The 20,728-nt window shown below is 40.5% G+C and overlaps 2 protein-coding genes across 2 annotated transcripts; one reads left to right on the plus strand and one right to left on the minus strand.

Moving 5' to 3' along the window:
* Positions 1-1,805: 1,805 nt before the first annotated feature.
* dalrd3 (DALR anticodon binding domain containing 3) lies at positions 1,806-12,126 on the minus strand. The gene is made up of 13 exons (XM_085393944.1): positions 11,684-12,126; positions 8,862-9,169; positions 8,256-8,566; positions 7,154-7,212; positions 6,939-7,040; positions 6,792-6,856; positions 6,418-6,476; positions 6,244-6,326; positions 6,032-6,158; positions 4,880-4,938; positions 4,613-4,729; positions 4,463-4,531; positions 1,806-2,643 (listed from the first exon to the last, which is right to left on the minus strand). The coding sequence occupies exons 1-13, from the start codon at positions 11,918-11,920 to the stop codon at positions 2,524-2,526; spliced, it is 1,716 nt and encodes a 571-aa protein (XP_085250070.1). The 5' UTR covers positions 11,921-12,126; the 3' UTR covers positions 1,806-2,523.
* Positions 12,127-12,261: 135 nt separating this feature from the next.
* On the plus strand, positions 12,262-19,216 carry LOC146644917 (uncharacterized). The gene is made up of 4 exons (XM_085394246.1): positions 12,262-12,322; positions 15,593-15,728; positions 15,814-16,035; positions 17,115-19,216. Exons 2-4 carry the CDS (start codon positions 15,636-15,638, stop codon positions 17,286-17,288), a joined length of 489 nt encoding a protein of 162 aa, XP_085250372.1. The 5' UTR covers positions 12,262-12,322; positions 15,593-15,635; the 3' UTR covers positions 17,289-19,216.
* The last annotated feature ends 1,512 nt before the right edge of the window (positions 19,217-20,728 follow it).

The following is a 20,728-nucleotide window of genomic DNA, read 5'->3' on the forward strand; positions in this document are numbered from 1 at the left end:
AGTTAGTGTTTGACTGCATTCCTGACAATTCTGCAGTCATCTTTATAGCTGTCTGGTTTGCAGTCAACAAGACTTCGTGTCAATTTTTTTATGGGGAAAAATATTGTCAAAGTCCTTGGACTATTTGTGCGACTACACTGTATAATATAGCCCTGAATAAAATAACAAACAGGGCCTATAAGGAGGGAGTCGGCATAAAAGACGGAGAACAGAATGAAGGATGGGTGACCGAGGTCAGGTGTTAGGGCCTGAGGCAGCAAACATGGCAGCAAGAGAAAAATAAAGCTAATGTAAGTCAGCATCGTTCTGTTTAGACATGGTTGCAGTGCAGTAGTGTAGAGTGTAAGAGGAAAACATGACAGTCTCTCTGCAGATCCTCTGCTTTAATACTGTGGTAATTACAGCAGCAGCTAACAGGACAGCTACTAAAATAAAAACAACACATTGTAAACGTCTCATTCCCTTTTCTAAAGAAAATAAACTAACGGAAAAAGTTTGCTTTTTTAAATCATACATTTACAGGGTCAAACAACATTTCATGCAGTGAAAAGTAAATCTGTCAGATATTTGTGATCAATAACACTGGACTGTACTATCATAGAATTAAAAAAAAAATGCTATGGCACATTTGTTGGTCACAAACAATAAAAACTGAACGATCAATGTTAGATCCTTATCATTTCACTCCCAAAATTTACAAATAGCATTTTTGGCATAAAAGTCATACATATTGTTATCATGCCATTTCATGCATGTCCTAAGATTGTGACACGATGCATTACGTTTGTCCATAACTGTCCGAAACAGCTGTTTCATAGTAACATCTGTGATTTGTCAAGCAGGATAATAATCATGTGAACACAGTGATTAAGACTCAGATGAAGAATATATATTCTGTACATTTCTCTCTATTTTTTATGACAATAAATATTTCTAAGTGTTGATAAATACAAGGTGGTAGATTTCCATGAATGGGGGCATTTAACATTTGGAGAAGACTCATAAAAGTTGATTTTCTTCCTTTAGGCAGTGACTAAACAGTTACATGTGTTCTAAAGAGGATTTAACTGTTGTTGGTGACAGTGAGTAGATGGGTAATAAGTAATAAGGCAAGTCTTAATACAGATCAGTTGAGACAAACACCTTAATTATAACTTGGCACCAAATATAAATTAAAGCTACAGGCTAGTTCAGATTTGGGGATTGTTATGTGAAAAGGACAAATACATTTAATTTATGGTTAGCAAATTCAAAAGGGCATACCAGCTCTGCCAATCTAATTTAGATCCTGACGCCTGCTGTGCTTAAGGGAAAGACATTTTCTCCATCATGTAGTAACAAAGCCAAAATTAAAAGAAACATTCTGACATTATGGGAAATGTGCTTACTTGCTTTCTCATTGAGAGTTAAAATAAACAACAAACAAACAAAAAAAAAAAACCCCAACAGACTAATATCACCAGTAGCTTACTCGTGTCTCCAGGCAACTGGAGGTTTCCAGGAAACCATCCAACCCCTTCCAAATACTGAGTTTAATGCCAAGTTTTTGTACTGAAACAAACAGGTTATAATGTTCCAATTAGAACACTTTAAAAATTCATAGGTGGACTTTGTTATCTTGATTTAGAGCCAGACTCGCTCTTTTCTCACTTGTTGCGTTAAGATAATTAGCTAACTAACTAGCTGAGGAAAGCTAACTAGCTGTAGTATCTTCCAATTTCTATACATCCAAAGGGTGCCAAGCAATATGTCTTGCGTAGCATATTATGTATATCATAGTGTAGTATACTATATACCTTAAGTACTTGTTTAGTGTAGTGTAGTGTGTATTGTAAAGTGAATTTAACTGGCTAAGTCTTAAATCAAAAACGGCAAGTTATGCATTTTATGTTAAAGAACATGAACTGCTAGCAGCTATATTTTGCAATCTTCTGACCGCACATATATTGCCAAAATTTCTAATAGTAAACATGACACTGTAACAGGCATATACTCCAAGAAACAGCAAACCATGTCACTCAGAAAAAAAGCTGCCGCTGCTGGCTAGCTAGCAATTGGCATGCCATCACTGTAAATGACTGCTGGTTAGTGGCATCGCCCCTTTTTCTATGTACAGAAGACTGACACAACTGAAATGTTGACAGGTAATTATGCAGCACTTCTGTAGCTGTATTTGTAAGTGTGTGAAGAGATAGTACAAAAGCACACAGCTTGAGACAAGGAAGAATTTCTCATCAGTCAGTAAGAAAGCAAATAAGCAGCAACCCAAATGTCAAAATATTTCTTTTACAGCATACAAGCAGCTTGTATGCTGTAAAAATAACCAGACAGTTAGAATATGTCACAATACACTGACAGGGAAATGCAGAAGCGGGACAGTGGGCAAGTGAAATGTCATAATTTGTTTTAATATTGCCAAAAAAGGTATCAGCTAGACACACACAATACACATGGATGTGGTGTGTGCGTAGGGAAGGCAGGGAGGTAGAGCCAACAGTGAAGGGTGGGTGAATTATGTCGGGGCTATAGTTGCCTGATGGGGGGAAGGTTAAGGGTGTCCAGAGCGCTGTGGTAGAGCTCTCTCAATGCTCTCAGCAGATACAAACGACAAAACATTTGGTTGAAGAGATGAGGCAGTGGCTCCTGCAAGCAAGACAGACAAGAAGAAAGACTGAGAATATAGCAAGGGTATGTGAGGGAGTGAAAATACAGAGGAACAAAAATAACAATAAAACAACTGCTGGCTTCAAAATAAACTTCAGTTCTTTTCTGTCTGTTACAGATGTGGTCAGAGGTGGCTCATCATGGGCATGAATATCATGGTAATTTCAGGCTTTCTTTGACGTGTTCTTTTTCCAGAGTGTAATGAATGCACAGCATAGATCTTTAATGACTTAAAAGAAAACAGGAACAGGGTACATAAGTTTGAATTTATCTTGGATTTTCTCTAATCCTCCACACAATTACAGAAAATTAATTATTCCACCCTGGAAAAAGACCAGTTAAAAAAAAAAATCATTAAAAGCCTCAAAGTACTAGGATGTTCATGCATTAACGCAGTGGTTCCCAAAGTTTTTTTGCTAGGCCCCTCTTTGTTTTACAACAAACATTTTCGCCCCCCCACCCCACGCACACTCACGCACGCACGCATGCACAAACACATCCTCCAACCACACACACCCATATTTTGCTCCATTGCGGTTTATTTCACACCTCAGACATTTAGTAAACAATTAAGCAAATAACAGTAATCTGCAATAAATTACAGGTAGTAAGAAAATAAACTACTAACTCTTTTACGCTACGTCCACACCTACACGGTTATTTTTGAAAACGCAGCTGTTTCGTCCACACGTAAACGGCGTTTCGAATCACCGAAAACGGAGATTTTTTAAAACTCCTTTTTTGCGCTTCTGTGTGGACGAGGAATACAGAGTTCGTCACGCAACGTCAAAGGTATGTGCCTTTTTTCATGTCAGGCTGTGCACCACGTTATTGTTTACATGAGATGAAATGCAAAATAGCAGATAGAGACAAAATACTGTTAATCTGACCATCTGCAGATTTTACACGCTTACATATACACACACAGTTACTGTCCCTCCGTTTAGAAAGGCAGAGGCGTCACGGTGGGATTATTTTATGTGTAGTTGTTTTTTCCTGTGTAATAATATTCAACATTGCTATCAATACATTTTTCAAAAAAAATGCCTCTCTGTGCAAAATGGGTTTAAAAACATGAACAACTGTGGGATACTGTTTGTCCGTGATTTGAACCGGGGAAACAAATTTTGGCAGGATCAGCCTGATATTATTTGTATCCCGCTGTAACCTTACTGTATAAAGAGCTAACATCTCCAAAATGTCACCCCTAGTTAGTCATTACAACAAGTGTTTGTGAACTAAAAATCAAGAAAATTGTTTGTCCGTGATTTGAACAGCCCAGCTGCTCCTAACAAAGGGAAAACCAATTCTGCAGGGAAGACCTACCTCGGCACTTGTGCAGGTGAAGCCAAAGGGAAGATATGCTTCACTATATTTTCTAGTTTTTGGCTTAGAATGAAGTTGGTTTGGAAACATATTCAGCTATTCAGCTTCATCTCCTGCTTTGCAGACCTTCCCACACTTTGGGAAGGTCTGCATTAACGAATGAGTCTATGCAATCTTCTGACCACAACTATATTTAAATGTAGTGTATAAGAAGAAAGGGAACACACAAACACACAAGAAAAATCACATAAACGCATAAGCAAATAGATTTTGCAGCATTCACACATAATCAGAAAACCCTACTGTAAGCATATTTGCTGTGGTAATATATAATTCAGAAAATGATTAAGTGTATGTATACAGACAAATATAAAATCTACTTCTTGTGGGACAATATGTATAATATAATCCAGTTAATTTGTACACAGTCCCCTCTGTAAGTACACACATACATATATGAGTACATCCTTACCCCCAGTACGTGGACCCGGTTGTAGTAGGAGCTAAAGTCTTTACTGAGCGACACGAGAAATTTACAGATCTGAGGAACACAAACATGTGTATGAGTTATATAAACATCTGCAACAGCGGACGTATCCACCTTTTCTGTTATTGCTCTTACCTGTTCAGTTTTTATGTTCACTCTGGCTCCACCCCCTTCGCTATCCAGAGCCTGTCCCGATTGTTCAAGCAGCTCCGAGAATGGAATGAGGTAATTGAACAGGAGAAGCCATTCACCCTGTCAGTTAAAACACAGTCACATGGTAGCGCTGTAGGATTAACACTGCATTACTAAAATTTAGAAGTTACAGTTTCTAATATAATTAAAATTAAGAAATATAATCAAATTGTAGAGAACAGCATATCATAGAAGACACTAAAGTGGCACCTCTTCTTTCAGAGCAGAGAAGTCCAGCTGGGAGTCCTCTGGGATTTCTGGGTAAAGACCTGCAGATAAAGAGTCAGGAAAACTAAATGTAGAAACATTGTGATAGATTTTACATTACATGTTCAACATTATAGACATATTGATTGAACCCAAGAGACCAAGCAATAAGCCAAGTATCCCTTCATTTAGCTGTGGATGAAAGCTTTCATTCTTTTGGACCCTGCATATCAAGGACTGTGCACTTATTTAGGTTTATTCTCATCTTTTAGAAATAACTCTCCCAGTCATCACAGGCATTTACTCTTCATCTAAAACTCATATTACCTTTGGTGTACCACAAGGATCAGTTTTAGGCCACATATAAAATTCTGTTTAAAATGATGGCACTTCAAATCATCCAATGTCAGCATCCTTATTCCCTGCTAGTTTGTTTTTAACCTTTATTCAACCAGGAAGCCAAACTCTTGAGATGGGCCCAGAACCACTGTGTTGCCAAGGTGTCACCCCTTAGAACAGCTGACCCACCTTCTTCTTCAGCAACACACCTGAAAATCATCATTGTTGTTCCCTTTTTTCAAACCACATCTTAACATGGAGTTCACATGCAGAATAGAAACAATTCCAGCACAATTTGATCCAGCTCAAAGCTTAGCCCTACCTAAGCTTTGAGCTGGATTTTCCAGATTTATCAGATGACATCACTCATATCTTGGTTTCTCATGGATTTTAAGATCTGATTGACACACGTGTGTAAAGCACTTTTTTGTCTGACTTGCTTTTTTTTCTTTGCTATTATTTTTTATGATCGTTTTTGTTCTGTTTTGTTCTGGCTTCTTAATATTCATAACAACATTTTGTGTTTTGCATGTCCTTGGATACCACCCTAAAGCAGCTAACCTTGCTTTCTTATAACTGTGACAGAAATAAAATGCTCCACATGCAACATTATCCACCCACTGAGCAATATCGATTTCTGATTTATTTATGCAACAAAACATCACAGTCCCGCTGAACTATAAATAAAACTCGTTCTGGCTTTTAATAAGTCTCTCTTTCTCTTCAGACTGGGTGAGGTTAAAGGAAGACTGCAATCATTGGCCACAATGATCTGAATTACGGGAACATTTATTTACAGAAAAGCACAGCTCTCACCTTTCTCCACTCCTCTCTCGTAGCTGTCGAACAGAGTGTGCAATCGGGCGCAGTTATACATCACAAACACTCCTCCTCTGGGCCCCTTGGTCGACACACCGCCTTCCCTCTTGACGTCCAGCGTCACCTAAACATATGGCTGTCAGTCAGTCTGACTTAGCGCGTTAGAGCATGGCTGCTTGAAAGGGAACAGTGCTGTACTGATGACTCACAGGACTAGTGTGGACAGTCGACAGCAGCTCGAATCTGACTGTAGCAGAGGTCATGACCTTGATGATGTCCTCCCACGTCTGACCTTCAAGAGGAGGAAGCACTTGTCTTCAGTTAATTCAGTTTACTTACAGTCATATAGACTGTACAATGAGAATGCGCATAAACACACACACCTTCTACTTGATCTCCATACTTCATCTCGGAGGCCTCTTTCATCTGACCTCTTCTCAACCTGGAGGAGAGAAGGAAGAATAGAAGGCTCATTAATACAGGGAACCGAGCTAAAAATACACCACAATTACACGCAGACGAAGAAAAACATCAACAGCGTCTTATTCATCACATCTGCAACGTTACGGTGCAGGGAAGATGATGGTAAGAGTGTTATTGGTGAAAACAAACACATCTGGTGGGGATCTGGGCAGGGTGTGTGGAGGAGTAACAGAAATGACATGAGTATGTCACAAAAAGGATGAGAGAGGACAAAGGATAAAAAAAAAAAAAAAAAAAAAGAGGCAGCACAGACAGAGGAACTGATGTGTCTTACTGCAAGTACTGTGCAGCAGTCAGGTGTGAACCAGGAGTCTTCACAGGCCCACAAACAAGATGCCTCTGCAGAAACAGAAAGCAGAACAGGTAAAAATAGGAACCCTTCATCACTGCAGTGTGTGTGTGTGTGTGTGTGTGCAGCTACCTGTGTGTGTTTGGCTCCGCTGGCTCTCCACAGCATTGCTATCTGCTGCTGGCGGAACTCATCTTGACAGGAAGTCACATGTAACGCTGTTACCATGGCTGCCTATGAAAGAGGCAGTGACAAAATTAAAATCAGTGCTTTGTCTGCCCGTTTTATTTTGTTTTTTATTAATAATTTTATATTAAAAACAAAGACATGGAGTGTGTTTGTCTCACTGTGCAGTCAGCTGTGGATAGGTCCAGTTGTGCCAATTGGGAAACGCCGTCTCTGTTAACTAAAACAGGACAACAATTTGTCAGCTGTTATTATACAATATACCCTGGACACAGTCTGTTTGACCTGCTCCCCTGCTCCCCTCAGTCCATTCGCACCAGAACCTCTCGCCATAAGAACAGTTTCTTCCCCTCTGCTGTTGGACACATGAACAATAACCGTATGACTGTTCCCACCACTAACACATGACCCTACGCTGTGTTCACTGCATCATTCCATGTTTGGCACTGATCACCACCTGCACTCATGTATATATCATGTATATATCTATCTATCTACTTAGCACTTTTAATTCTTATTCTCATTTTTATTTTCATGTCTATTTAAGCTTAATTTATAACAGTATTTATAACAGTATGTTTGCACTGAAGCACCGCAGCAATTTCCTAATGTTGTAAACCCGCTCAACATTTGGCAATAAAACCCTTTCTGATTCTGATTCTGATATGAAATCTCTGTTATCTCACTCATCTTTTATCTAAGCTAAGCTGCATCAATGCAGTTTTATTACTTTGGGAACTAAGCTTGCTGGCTTTCTTGGAATAAGTAGGTACCCCTCAGACACACACACACACACACACAGGAGAAAGTTGGCTTAGCTTAACGTAAACATAAAACAGTCTTCTAAGCTCACTAATTAAACGGGAATGTTATAATTATGAGTGCCGCAAGTTATTCTTGGCCAGGTGAGAAGCTTGCCGGAGCCTCCTGGCAACCAAACTGGAAACATGAAGTTTGAAGTCACTGGCTCAGCAAGAAGCAATTCTGGCACAAATCCTCAGATAAAAATAAAACAGAGCTTGATTTATTTGAGTGGACTGCAATTAGCTTCAGTAAAGAGAAAACTGCCAGTTTCATTTTAATTTTTTTTTTTGGACAAGCAGGAAGATGAGATATAGAGATTTCTAGACCTTGACACAAAAAGCAACAACTGATGAAAAATATTTGTCCTAGATTTGGATAAACTGATCATTCTTCATGATGAGGTGTAAATGAAGGCCTGTGGTAAGCAAGGGAACAATGGGGGAAAGCACTCAGACTCACCCGTGCAGGTGCCAAGGCTGGGGTCGTATCCCGGCAGCCCCTCCTCTTGAAAAACTTGCTTCAGGTTGATCCTGAGTGCTCCTTCGTTCTCTCCCTCCTCTGCTTTCCTCCCTCCCCCTCCGCTAGCTCTCCTGCCTCTCTCCATTTCCCTCTCTCTGTATTGAGACTTCTCTAGCGAGTCCTGAATCTTCTCCTCCCGCTCTTCATTCGTCCAATTACCCGGGGCTGTCGGCCAATCGATTCCCAGAGCTCGGAGGAAACTGATGATGTCGCTGTCTTCAGGAAGTGTTGGGCAGAAGGACACGGCATATCTAAGACAGGGAAAGGGATTAATTAACAGTTGCATCCATTGATGGTTAATTGATTAGTCTATAGATTATCAAGAAGCCAATGGTAAAATCTTTCAAATGTCCACTAATGCAAAAAAGAGAAAAATCAGCTAATTGTCACATTTGGGAAGCAGTTAATTTAGGGAATTTTCCAGTGTTATGATGACTGTGTTATTAATTCATTTTGAATGAGAGAAAAATTAAAACCAAGAGGACTTTAAAAGCCCGACATTTCTGTCAAGGTTTACAAGGTCCAGGTCCATTAAACCAGACTCACCCCTGTCTTCTCAGCAGTGCCCCCATGTGGTCAGCCAGAAGAACAGTCCTCAGCTGGCCTAAACTCATTGTGTCAGGACTGGGTGTGTTGGACTTAGGGTGCAGTGCAGGGCAGTTGAGCACCACACAGCCCTGCCTCTGACTCAAGGGCTTCAGGTACTCTGCAGCTCCACCCGCCAGAACGGCCCTGAATGTGGCAGCCCGATCCACCCGTACCCTTAGACCTTCACCCATCACCTCCCCACCAGCCACAGGGAGAACCCCACTACCACGAAGGGACAGCACTCTGGACATCACTGCTGGAGGGACCTGGGAGGATGTAAAAATAGATATAGGATGTCACATACAAGCAATAAGAAAAGTATAATGTATGAAGGGCGTTTTTATTGTTTTTATAAGTATTAATGGTTGTCTGATACATGACACATTCACGCAGTTGTAATCACACAATCCTCCCCTAGCATTAGCATTGTATTAAAGAATATTTGCAAAGAGGTTTGCAACTTGGGGGGTATTTTATGACTCTGACCTCTAATTTGAGTCTAATGTCATGCAATCCTTCTTCATTCAGCTTAGACAGATATCAAAAATCAATTAATTCAAAATCCTGCTGACAGGCACCAGTCCTTGCAATCATTCTTTGGCTACCTGTTAGCTTTAAAAATTAATTTTAACATTTTATTCCTGGACTTTAAACCCCTACATAGTCTGTCCCCTGCCTATATCTATGAGATGTTATTTTAAATGAGTATGGCTGCTGCCCACTAACAAAGCATATTCTTGTTAGTAGTCTGTAAAGCTTGTTTAGTCACTAAAGATCGAGGCTTTGCAGTCCAGGTCTCACAACTTTGGATTTCCCTGCCTGAGCATCTCATCCAGGCTAATTTTGTAACCTCTTTTAAATCTCTTAAAGCACATGTTTATCATCCGCTTTCTATAACTGCTAATGCGGAATCTTTTTCATTTTTAAGACCCAAATGTGTATAAATGTTTGTTTTTCCTTAATCTTTTCAATTTTTAATTGTTTTTAAATTCCCACTGTAGTCATGCTTAACTCCAACTTCTCATATTTGTTGCTTTTATTATTGCTAAGCACTTTGTAACATTGTTTTGAAAAGTGCTTCATGTTTTATTTGTTCTACACACATTTTTGCAAATAAAAAAAAATGCACACCATTCTCAGTATGTCTCAGTGGAAATACCTCGGTGTTTATATCAACGAGGACCTTAATTGGAACACACATACGGACTTCCTCATCAGCAAAGGCAGACAGCGCCTCTATCATCTGAGGCGTTTAAAGAGGTTTAAGATCTCCAAGAACATCCAGAGGAGATTCTACACCGGGGTCATTGAGAGCATCCTGTGTAATAACATCACGGTGTGGTACGGGAACTGCACAGTACAGCAACAGAAAGCCCTGCAGAGGGTCGTGCGCACAGCTGAACGCACTATGGGAACATCTTTACCAACACTGCAGGACATCTACGCTGAAAGGTGCAGATCCCGGGCCATCAGGATCACTAACGACTCCAGCCATCCCGCTTACAAACTGTTCAGGCCACTGAGGTCAGGGAAACGCCTCTGTAGCCTGAAAACAAGAACTGAAAGGTTCAGGAGGAGTTTTTACCCACAAACAGTGAGACTCCTCAATCAAAACACAAATCGGACAACATGATGGACAATTCCATACACAGTATATAATTTTCTTTTGAGTTTTATTCTTATTTTTATTTTTATTTTATCATTTACATCTGTATTTATGTAAATACGTACACTATAGCTCTTAACTATTACAGCGTAATATTTTACACGATATTATACATTTTTATACTTTTATATAGATATTTTTTTTTATTATAAGTTTAGTAAGATGCACAGTCGGGGGGGGGGGGGGAGTACTTTTTAGCCGGAAAAAACATTTCACTGTGTGTTGTACTAGTTATAACTACATGTGACAAATAAATAAAGAATTGAATTGAATTGAAAAAAACATTAGATAATGGAGTCTGCTTTAGAAATCAATGCCAGTGCATCTCTACACTGTAAACAAAACGAGTGCATTGTGGAACATAACACATGCACAAGGATATAAACAAATATGTACTAATGTGTTTCTTTTTTAATCTTTGCATTGTCATATTTTATGGCTGAAGAGAACAAGCTTTAAACGGGGTCTTTTTGTGCTCTGTGTAACGCAAGTTGCAGCACAGCCAGCTTGGCCTTTCTGTCTATCTGACCTATATTGTATGTGTCAGTCATGGGTTAATAATTACTGCTGGCTGTTAGTGCCTGGTCGATGATGATGTTGGAGCAAAGTCAGCAACCTGATCAATCCACGGTACCAGGCCCTCTTAGTATCATTCAGATGTACCTACTGTTTTGTGAATTTAGGTGTTATTTATGACTCCGTGTGGCATTCACGGGCAGTCGGAATCACCTGAGCACTTTAAAGCAGACAGTTCGGTCCCTCGCTCCTATTGGTCGAGTCACGTTCGAAACAGCTGAAAACACCTTTATTCGTTTTTAATATCACTGTATTACTGCGCGAAACGAACTAGCACTAACATAAACACACTAGTGCCGAGGAACTACACCGCTTAGCGGAAGAATAAAATGAAGAGCTGTTTATCGGAACTTCAATGTGTTTAAGCAGCGGTATTCCCGCTGTCTGGTGACAGCGTCCGGTTTGACTAGATTTAAGAAGCGTGTTCAGAAAGCGCATTGAGCGGCTTAGATACTATTTAGCGCTATGTTGAAATAACATAAAACAGCATGGAGTCACGCAGAGGCTAATATATCCAACAGGTATCAGTCAAACCAACCTGTCCGTCGGCGTACAGCGTGTTAAGCATCGTGGTCGGCGACAAGAAGTCCCTGTTTCGTAGATTTTTAGCGCTGCTCTCCTTAAACCAAAGCTTCTCTGGTTCAGGGAATACCCTGTCACCGTTTACACGGCTGGAACCGTGGACATCTTCACGCTTCCCCCGCAGCGCGGAGCTCAGAGCACGGACTGTAGGGGTGATGCGAAGGGGCGAGAGCTCCTCGATGTTCTCCATCATCACCACCACCACAGCACAAACAGGTGAGCTTTCTACCAGTCAGCTCATTCACCCTCTCCTCATATCTTGTGTCAAGGCGTCGTCCCGCTGCTCGCGTTGAGACGGGCGAAGATGAGCCTGATTTTGGGTTACGCTAGCCGCACGGTTGCTCGCTGGTTGATGTCAGATGTTGCGCTGCATTGCCTGTTTTCTCTGCGGAACTAGTGAAATGTAATTTGTGTTTTCCTACGACATACATTCGCGTGTCGGACCAGCATGGCGCCATCCAGTGTTAGGTGAAATAACTGCAGTAGTTGTGCCCCAAAATTTGTGCATACTGCTCTCTGTACTGAGACTCTGGAATTTTGTTAGGGTTTGAGCTCGCCACCTCTTATCCAGTGAGGGAGAAAGGTCAATCATAAGGTGAGCCCACAACTCAAAAGTTGACCCTGGTCTTAGAAACCCAACATCATGAAATCCTTCCATCAGGGGTGAAGTTTAGTTAGATCATTTTCTTATTGCTTACTTTTTTTTTTGTTTTGCTAATACAACCATAAACAGCTTTGTGTGTAGAAACTAAACATGCAGCAATTTTCACATTGATCATCTAAGCAAATGTTTTTTTTTAAAGATTGTAAATAAAGTTATGGGTAGCACAAAGGAAGGTCCTTACAGCAGTTCAAAGACATGCAGTTAGTGCGGTTAGGTGAACTGGTGATTCTAAATTAGCCGTAGGTGTAAATGTGAGTATGAATGGTTGTCAACCTAGCAGAGCAGCTTTTCAGTTATTAAATACAAAGCTGAGTGCAGAGAGAACCACAAACAAGTAGCAGCTGAAGACAGCTGCAGCAAAAGCCTGGCAGAATATCTCAAAGGAAAAAACACAGCATTCGGTGATGTTCGTGGGTTCCAGGCATCAGGCAGTTACTGACTGCAAAGGAATTTCATCCAAGTATTAAAAAAGTAACCCTTATATTTAAAAGTTTGTAATTTTGCCCAAGTAATGTTTGATCATTTTGATAGGTGTATAGAGGCAAAATTATCAAAAATTGTCTCTGTCAAACAAATTATGGACCTAAAGACATGGAGATCCCATTATCTCTATGATTTAAAGAGACGAACTGCAGAAAATGTGTCATTGTCCCATTAATGACACGCTGCATTTTGAACAAAGAAAAGGAAAACAACAATGATGAAGCTAGTGTCAGTGACGGTCACCTAGCTTGGAGAAAAGTCCTCCTGCAACTGCACACAGGTGCTGGAGGACATCCATCTGCAGAGGTCAATGGACCATAACAGGAAAATGCCTTATAATGTCAGCTCACAACCGTGACTGAAATAATCAGTTGATGAAACTACAAGAAAAATCATGAGATCTTGGAGTGCTACCTAGTTCCCTGCACTTTCTGCCTCATCAGACCACCGACTGTCTGACAGCTGTCAAGTGTCTCAGTCCACATTTCTTCTTATTATAAACTACTAAGGTGATATTCAAGGAACTTTAATTGTCTGAGCTGCTGTTGAGGCAGATAATGCACTGCACATTACGCTTGGAAATTTGATTTCACTCCAGAAATGACAGACAAAATGGATTTAGTAAATGTGAGCAACAAACACGACTTCGTGTTACATGGCTTAACACCTCTCGTGTGAACATGCAGCAACCTTCGGTTCACAGGAAAGAGATGAGTCAGTATAGCGCTGACGTCTGGATGTCCTGATGGTGTGCAGTTAGACGTGCAAAGTCTTGTTTTCCTGTGTCCTACAAACAAAATGAAGCTTAATGGTTTAGTGTTTGGCTAGCACTCTGGCTGCATTAATCACACTGAACTGAAATAAGGTAAAAAAAAAAAGTGTCTTCTGTTTATCCCGGCTCCCTTAAGTGCTGCTGGTCAGATAAATATGGCAAACACTTTATAGTTCTTGATGTTCTAAAGCTGCAGCAGAGAGCTTCGACACTCTCATCTGATACAGGCAACTCTAACATTTAAAGTTTGTTCAAACAAAAGAAGACTTTTTAAATGTAAAGTAGGGAAATGAGCCCATCTTCTATTAACCTCTGGCTACATTAGCCGTAGGCTCAGGGACAAAGACTGCCCTCTGTAGGATGAGTATAGCTAAGAAAAAACTACTGACTTGAATCACACACTTGGTTAGTTTAACCCTCACTGTCACTCATAACTGACCGAGAGCTCATAACTAATCTGAGAAATGAAGGGATCATTTCAGGAAAAGACTCCGTTCCCTTATCCTGAAGGTTTGTTATTTTGAAGGAATGATTTGGAACCAGGCAGTGCAGAGCGACTGCAGCAGCTGTGCTGTAATACTGCTCCCGCCTTGATTTTATTTATTTATTTTTTTTGGGGGGGGGGCTGTCAAGTTATCTGGTTCTGCATTTGCATGATGTCCAAGCCTGTTGTCCTATATTTACTTTTTTGCCTTGGGGCAGTACCTGATCTGTTAACCGATTGGTTCACAAAGGTCCATCTACAGTACAGTGGATTACACAATACAACCCTTCACTTTATCACGAACCTGTTTTAGCCCAAGCATTGCTGTAACATAAGACTTGCCTTAAAAGCACATTAAATAACATGCCTAAACTTAAAATGCAACTATTTACACCAAGTAGGTGTGCCATGTGTTACCATACACCTGCAGACAGACCTGCTCTGATTGGATGATATATGTGCTCATCATTGTTAGGTTTTATTGAACCTTTCCAGTGTTGTTTAGACGGAGAGTTAGACTTTGACTTCTTTCATTCAGAGTCAGAGCACAATCAGAATACATATCATAAACAATATGTGATACTGGGATGTCCTTTGCTTAGCAACATAAAATCCATTAGGCGAACATGTTATAGTTAAATAAAAGTAAATTAAACTAGATGTGAAGAAATATTTTAGTTTGTGTGTTGTTGTGTGTAATATTTTTTAAATGACTTTTGAGAGCAATTAAAACTAACTGAAGCAATTTTGTGCACTACAATAATTAAATAAAGTAAAGCTGTGAAGAAAATATCCCTAGTTTTAGTATCTGTTAGTTTAGTATAAAAATAAAGTATTAAAACTTGAGTCATGAGGTGTTGAGAGACTGTTGGAGACTCTGAATGTCTACAATACTATGACACAATTTGAGTGAACCGCTTTCCAAAAGTTGTTTTTATTCTAATACCTGTACTAAGTTTCCTAACTCTAGCCTCTGACACATGCCCTCCATACAATAATAATTAGACTTAAACCAAGAGGGAAACTAATTAAACCGAAACTAAAACAAACCTTTTTTTTTAACGATAAAAACAAACATGAAATAAGGAAGCACCCTCAGCAAACTAAACATAAATTAAAGAACAATAATAGAATCCATTAAATACGAATAAGACTACATATCTGTGATAACTTGGCTAGAAGGTGAGATTTGTAAATGACTATTTGTTTTCGCAATTTTTGGCTGTTTATCGGTGTTTTTAGTGTGTTTACTAGGGTTGAGAGTGACTGGCGTGACGTGGATGACGGTATCAGGAGTTTAAAAGGGGGGATGAGGGGGTGGGAGACAAATAATCCTCTATTTGCACGTCGTCTTCCGGCGGAGCTGTATGACGCACGGGGTGCAAAGATTAAATAAATAAATAAATGCATCTTTTTAAAACGGTGTTTGTGTGATTTTTGTTTGTTTGTTTTTGTTTTTTAGTAAGTTGAGACGTGTTGTTGGGGTAATTGAACGCAACCCCAGGATGCACAACTGGCAGGAGAACGAAATCCGAAGACTGCTAAGGATCCGCAACTTGATCGCGGGCACGGCGAGAACTCCGCGGTTTACCGGCGGATAAACAGCTGCTGGCGGAGAGGGTCGTCCGCGGGTCACTGTACCACGAGCAGAAGACCCGCTGCGGGACCGAGCGCGTCGTCTAGCTGATACGTAGACAGCGACGTGATCTTCGAAATGCCCAGGGGGGGGGGAACCCGGTGAAGCGCCATCCCCAGCACCTACACCCGCCACGCCCACCTCCGCACCGAAGTGCAGTCAGGGACGAAGTGGACGACAGAGGGCTCAACAAGCACCTGGGCCCAGCGGAGGTGGATGACGACGAGGACCAGTACAGCCCACCAGAACACGTGCACACAATCAGCCCCGTGAGTTTGATTCTGTTGCAAGTTTGCAGGGGCGGTGCTAGATGCTATCAATCAAGCGCTGGTATCGGTATCAGATCGATTCTAGTGCAACAGGGTCAATACTTAGTTTCTGTCCTCGAAGTTCAGTACTTCTAAACCGAATTGTTAATTTTTATTTTTTAAGAATGGGGGGGAAAAAAACTTTAAACTGCACTCTAAAAAATGTCTGAACCATTCTGTTGAATGTCTTTATTTGTAGCCTTGAGCACACTGAAACAACAAGCTTGTTTGACGTTTGAACTTCTATGGAGACCAGTGCATTTAGATTCCAGTAAAAATCACTAAAATAGTATAAATAGTATGTGAATTGGTCGTGAGGTGCAGATATCACATAGACTGGTTTAAACACACTACTGCACAGGAGGTTTTGGTCCAGTTACACTTTACTCTGTTTATATTCTCTATACAGGTCTGGCTCCACAGAGTAGCTCAAGCCTTTTACAGCAGGTAGTGAGGTCTGTGGGAGCTACATCATTTTTTCTGTGCACATTGAAAACCTACAACAAAGCCCAAGCGTTCATGGCTATTCTTCAGTTTTCAAATTATCAGCAAAGACCATGCAGAGGTGTTTATTATTATCCCATATACTTTTGATGTTGGGGTTTAGTGGAAAGGACTTTCTGAAATTGATCGGCATGCCCTTGGATGTTCTTAGTATTTAGGTGTAGGTGGGCTTCATTGTTGCACACACATTGTCTTTGAACACAAATTTTCACAGTTGGATCCACTCTGTCAGATAAGCTAGCTTTTAAAAGAATGCCATCAGATTCCTGCATGCATTTAAACTGACCTCTGGCCAGTATTTGGGTCTCCAGTTCTTTATCTAATCTGTAGGAAATCTGCATAAGGATCAGTATCACTTATTCAATATTCTGTCCTTATCAGGAGGCTGTTTTATTGCTGGAGTTTGTTCTATTCACCAGAGTAGATTTGAAGGGATGGTCGACTGTAAGACCAGTGGCCATAGTTTCACTTTGAGCAGACAGATGAAAGGGTGTCACTGTCTTCTAATTGCATGCTGCAATGTCTTTGTTTTACAGCACACGGTGATGGAGGAAGTCTCCACATCAGTGTTGGCGACGGATGCCCAGATCAGAGAGATGGACGCCTGTTTGCAGAGGTTAAAGGAGCATGAGAGGGAAATGAAGAACAGTCTCATGAGCCAGTTCATAGCCATGAATGAAAGAATAGGACGTGACACCTCAAACTTGTGAAAGACTACTGTCCAAGTTTCCTTTGCCTTTGGCTCCTTCAGGCTGCTGACTGACTCGTTCTTGTGTGAATGGCACTTGTTCACCACTTGTCCAGTGCCTCAGCCCAAATTAACCTCAACTCTGTTCAGTTGTAGCTACTACTGATCCAGGTCATGTTCACACTTTTGTTTTCTGTGAATTGATTTCAGTCGTTAGTTAACCAGTACATATTTTTAGATGCATACTGTAATTCAATTTTATCGTACTAGCAAAGTAAACGTAGAAAATGAATAGCTGGTCTTTCTGGTTCTGCCTTTGCTTTTTGATAACACAGCCTACTGTGGAAGACTAAATAGAGTGGCTTTCTTTGTGTCAAAGAGTGCTGTGTGTTTTCTTTTCTTTTAAATTTCCCTGAGCGCTCTCACCTTCTGTGTAGCTGTGTGTAACTCAGATTTTCATCTTGTCTACAAATGACTAAGCAAGAATGAAAATGCAGTAGGCATGTTTGGCTTTTCTGAAAAATTCTTTTCTATAGAAATGTGGGTGGTTTGATCTACATTCCTCTTCACTCTCAGTGCTTTTGAACCTTTTAAGCTTCACCATCATGCTTCTGGGATCTGAGTTGTGTGAGTCTGAAAATCTGCATTTGGTGGATTAATACCTGCAGCGTGAACAGAAAATAAAAGATAGCTGAGTTAGTCTAGTGTCTGACACGCGGGTGGGTGTATTCCTCCACCATCCAGGCCAGACATGTTTGAGTGAACACTGAAATGTAACACAAAGTAGGAGTGCGCTCAGCTTCAGATCTTAAACATGTATCGCGTGCCCGGTCTTGACAAATATGAAAACAAACAGAATACAGGCACCAGATGGGAAACATTCATTTTTCTTACCAAATATTGAAAGCATATTTTGGCTGAGACATCATCAGGATAGTCTGATGTATAATAAGATGAAATAATATTTTAGAATATAGTATAATAATTGTATAGAAATATGAGGTGAGGTCCAATCAACAAAGAGGACACACCGGCACGATAGAGAGCAGGCTAACCACCCAGATGAGAAAACTGCCATGAAAGAACAAAACAAAAAACATCACGTCATCATCCACAGTTAAATACTACAATAAGTTATAGCAGAATAAAAGTCTAACAGACTTGTATGAAGCTTTATCCCAATATGTTTGTCTTTATTTTGAACCGACCAAAACAGAATCTCTTATGAAGCCAAATATGTGCTCTGCTTGTTGAAAGGTTTCACCCTCTTTCACAGGGTCGGTGATGGCAGGTGTGGACTCAACACGGAACCTGCTGCTCAGTCATTTCCTGCGATCTTGTGGAACTGTCGAATTACAGGTACTCCTCTGTAGGTGATGCTGTTTGGTGTAATTGAGGGCAGTTTTTTCCTCACTCTTATAGATTAAGCAGCCTTACCCAACAATGGATATTAAGAAGAACACGTGTACATATTGTGTGCTGGTTTGTGGAAACAGTGGGCCACACTCATTTGTAAAAGCAGAACAAATTGCAGCTGCTGCTTTGTGATGTGTTTGGAGGAAATGGTAAAAGCTTGTAATGTGATTTGACATTTACAGGACAACATGGGTTGTCACGAGCTTTCCGAGAAAGCATTGTTGTCATACATAAACCAGGTAGTAGTACCAAGAGGACGAGAAAAACCACTGTTATTTACTGTACATATGTACCACTGAAACCGTCGGTGGTAGAGCGCATCATAAGCAACGTGCCACAATGGGCACTGCAAGAAAAATAATAACTTTAACTGTCAGTTTAAAGTTTGAGGTTTATTAGAAATACCTGTTTAGCAATACAATTAGTTTTTTAAAAAAAAAACAACAACTACACACATTTTAAATATTGAAAGTAAAAAATAATTTTCAGCTGCCTCCTCAGTTGCTGTTTCAGGTGTCATTCTTGGCTGACACGAAATTCCCGGTTGCGTTTCCTGCTCACAGCAATCCGGGAGAAAACGTGTCATTGAGGAAAAACACCTCTGCAGTAATCAGTCGAACCACTTTTGCAGACCGGCGACAGAGTGTCACATGACCTTACAGGCGTTAGTTTCACTTTCTTCACTGATTCAACAGAAACAAAACCACAGGTCTGCCCTGCGTGGGCCGTGATGGTGAACAGCGAGACAGTAGCTGTTATCAAAATGGGTTTTCTCAGTGACTCAGCTGGGTATTTTTACCCCAGATGCTTTTATAGCGTTCTTTACTGCCACTGGTGTTTTGCTTTTACTGTTTAAACATGGTTTTTGTTCTTCGTGTGAGAGTTTTGAACTGACGTGACATGAATTCTGTCTTAAAAACATTTCAAGGTGACCTGCAGTGTTGAAGCGTAATGTCTGATGTGTGGAAGGAAGGAGGATGCCCCACCGGGCTGATGGGTCGGGGGATGTCTTGTGCGCCGTGGGATGGAAACGGACCCCATAACCAGCTGGGGCTCAGAATCACAGCTGCATTATGGGTTCCGTTACAATCCCACCCACAAACAGAGGGTTTCAGCAGGGCTGGCCTCAGGTCAACACGGCTAAAATAAAAAGAAAAAAAAGAACAAGTTAGAAACAGAAAGTAGGTGAATTTACATGATATGTTTGAGAGCAGTAATCAAACTCAGACGACCTGAAACGGAAAAACATGAGTGAGCTTTTCGATGCATTACTTCATGTTTGTTTTGCACTGACAAATGAGTAAGGCGCTTTTTAGTGATTTGAAATTGAGAATTGTGGCTTGTTTCCATTGTTGGGCTGCGCGAGCAGCTGAGGGTTTAGATGATTCAGTGGCAGTCGCAACACTAACTTCCGCTGGCTCATTTTGTTCTGGTTTTTGGGCGCTGACACGACCTGATCTCAGACCTGCAGTGGTTCACAGTGGATCTGAATGGAAATTGTGTAACCTCCACCCTGATGTACTTTAAGTTATTTGGCTGAAATGTGAACAATTTAAAGAAAAAAAAGATGTATTTCATCAATGAACAAGTGAAAACCCACTTTGTGATACATTTCTTTTTTTTCTTTTTTTTTTTTTTTGATAAAGTTTGATCATTTTCAGCCATTTATTCCGACTCTCTAACTGCTGGTTTATGCTTCTGCAGAAGCAGACATTTAAGCCTATAAGGCGATCAGAGTCCAGTGTTCTTTATGCTGTAACATAAAAACAACCATTAAAATCACCCAGCCACTCAGGTCTAACTCGGTGATTTAAAAGTCCCACACAGATTCAGACCGATGCAAGGAGATTTAGTTTATCACTCCAAACACGACACACCTCCCAGTCACACAGCAGCTTGGCTCATTACAGTAGCTTAAAAAAAATTACAGGCTCACCATTAAATTTGTAATAAAATGGACAAAGATGTTAGCGAGAGTTATGGGATACAAACTGCTTTTTACAGAAAACTCTTATTAACCAAAACTGGTTTCTGGAACTGATAATA

The sequence above is a fragment of the Rhamphochromis longiceps genome, linkage group LG20 (genome assembly GCF_057381845.1).
Source record: "Rhamphochromis longiceps isolate RC_006_pf linkage group LG20, R_longiceps_female_GT1.1, whole genome shotgun sequence".
In the NCBI taxonomy this organism is placed as follows: domain Eukaryota; kingdom Metazoa; phylum Chordata; class Actinopteri; order Cichliformes; family Cichlidae; genus Rhamphochromis; species Rhamphochromis longiceps.

Excerpts from the sequence above, each read along its gene's own strand:
- dalrd3 (XM_085393944.1), bottom strand. The coding sequence starts at position 11,920 with ATGATGGAGAACATCGAGGAGCTCTCGCCCCTTCGCATCACCCCTACA. Across the intron at positions 6,159-6,243 it reads CGACTGTCCACACTAGTCCT|GTGACGCTGGACGTCAAGAG; the intron begins GTGAGTCATCAG and ends CCATATGTTTAG. Across the intron at positions 4,939-6,031 it reads CGAGAGAGGAGTGGAGAAAG|GTCTTTACCCAGAAATCCCA; the intron begins GTGAGAGCTGTG and ends CTTTATCTGCAG.
- LOC146644917 (XM_085394246.1), top strand. The coding sequence starts at position 15,636 with ATGCACAACTGGCAGGAGAACGAAATCCGAAGACTGCTAAGGATCCGC. Across the intron at positions 15,729-15,813 it reads CTCCGCGGTTTACCGGCGGA|CTGATACGTAGACAGCGACG; the intron begins TAAACAGCTGCT and ends CGCGTCGTCTAG. Across the intron at positions 16,036-17,114 it reads ACGTGCACACAATCAGCCCC|CACACGGTGATGGAGGAAGT; the intron begins GTGAGTTTGATT and ends TTTGTTTTACAG.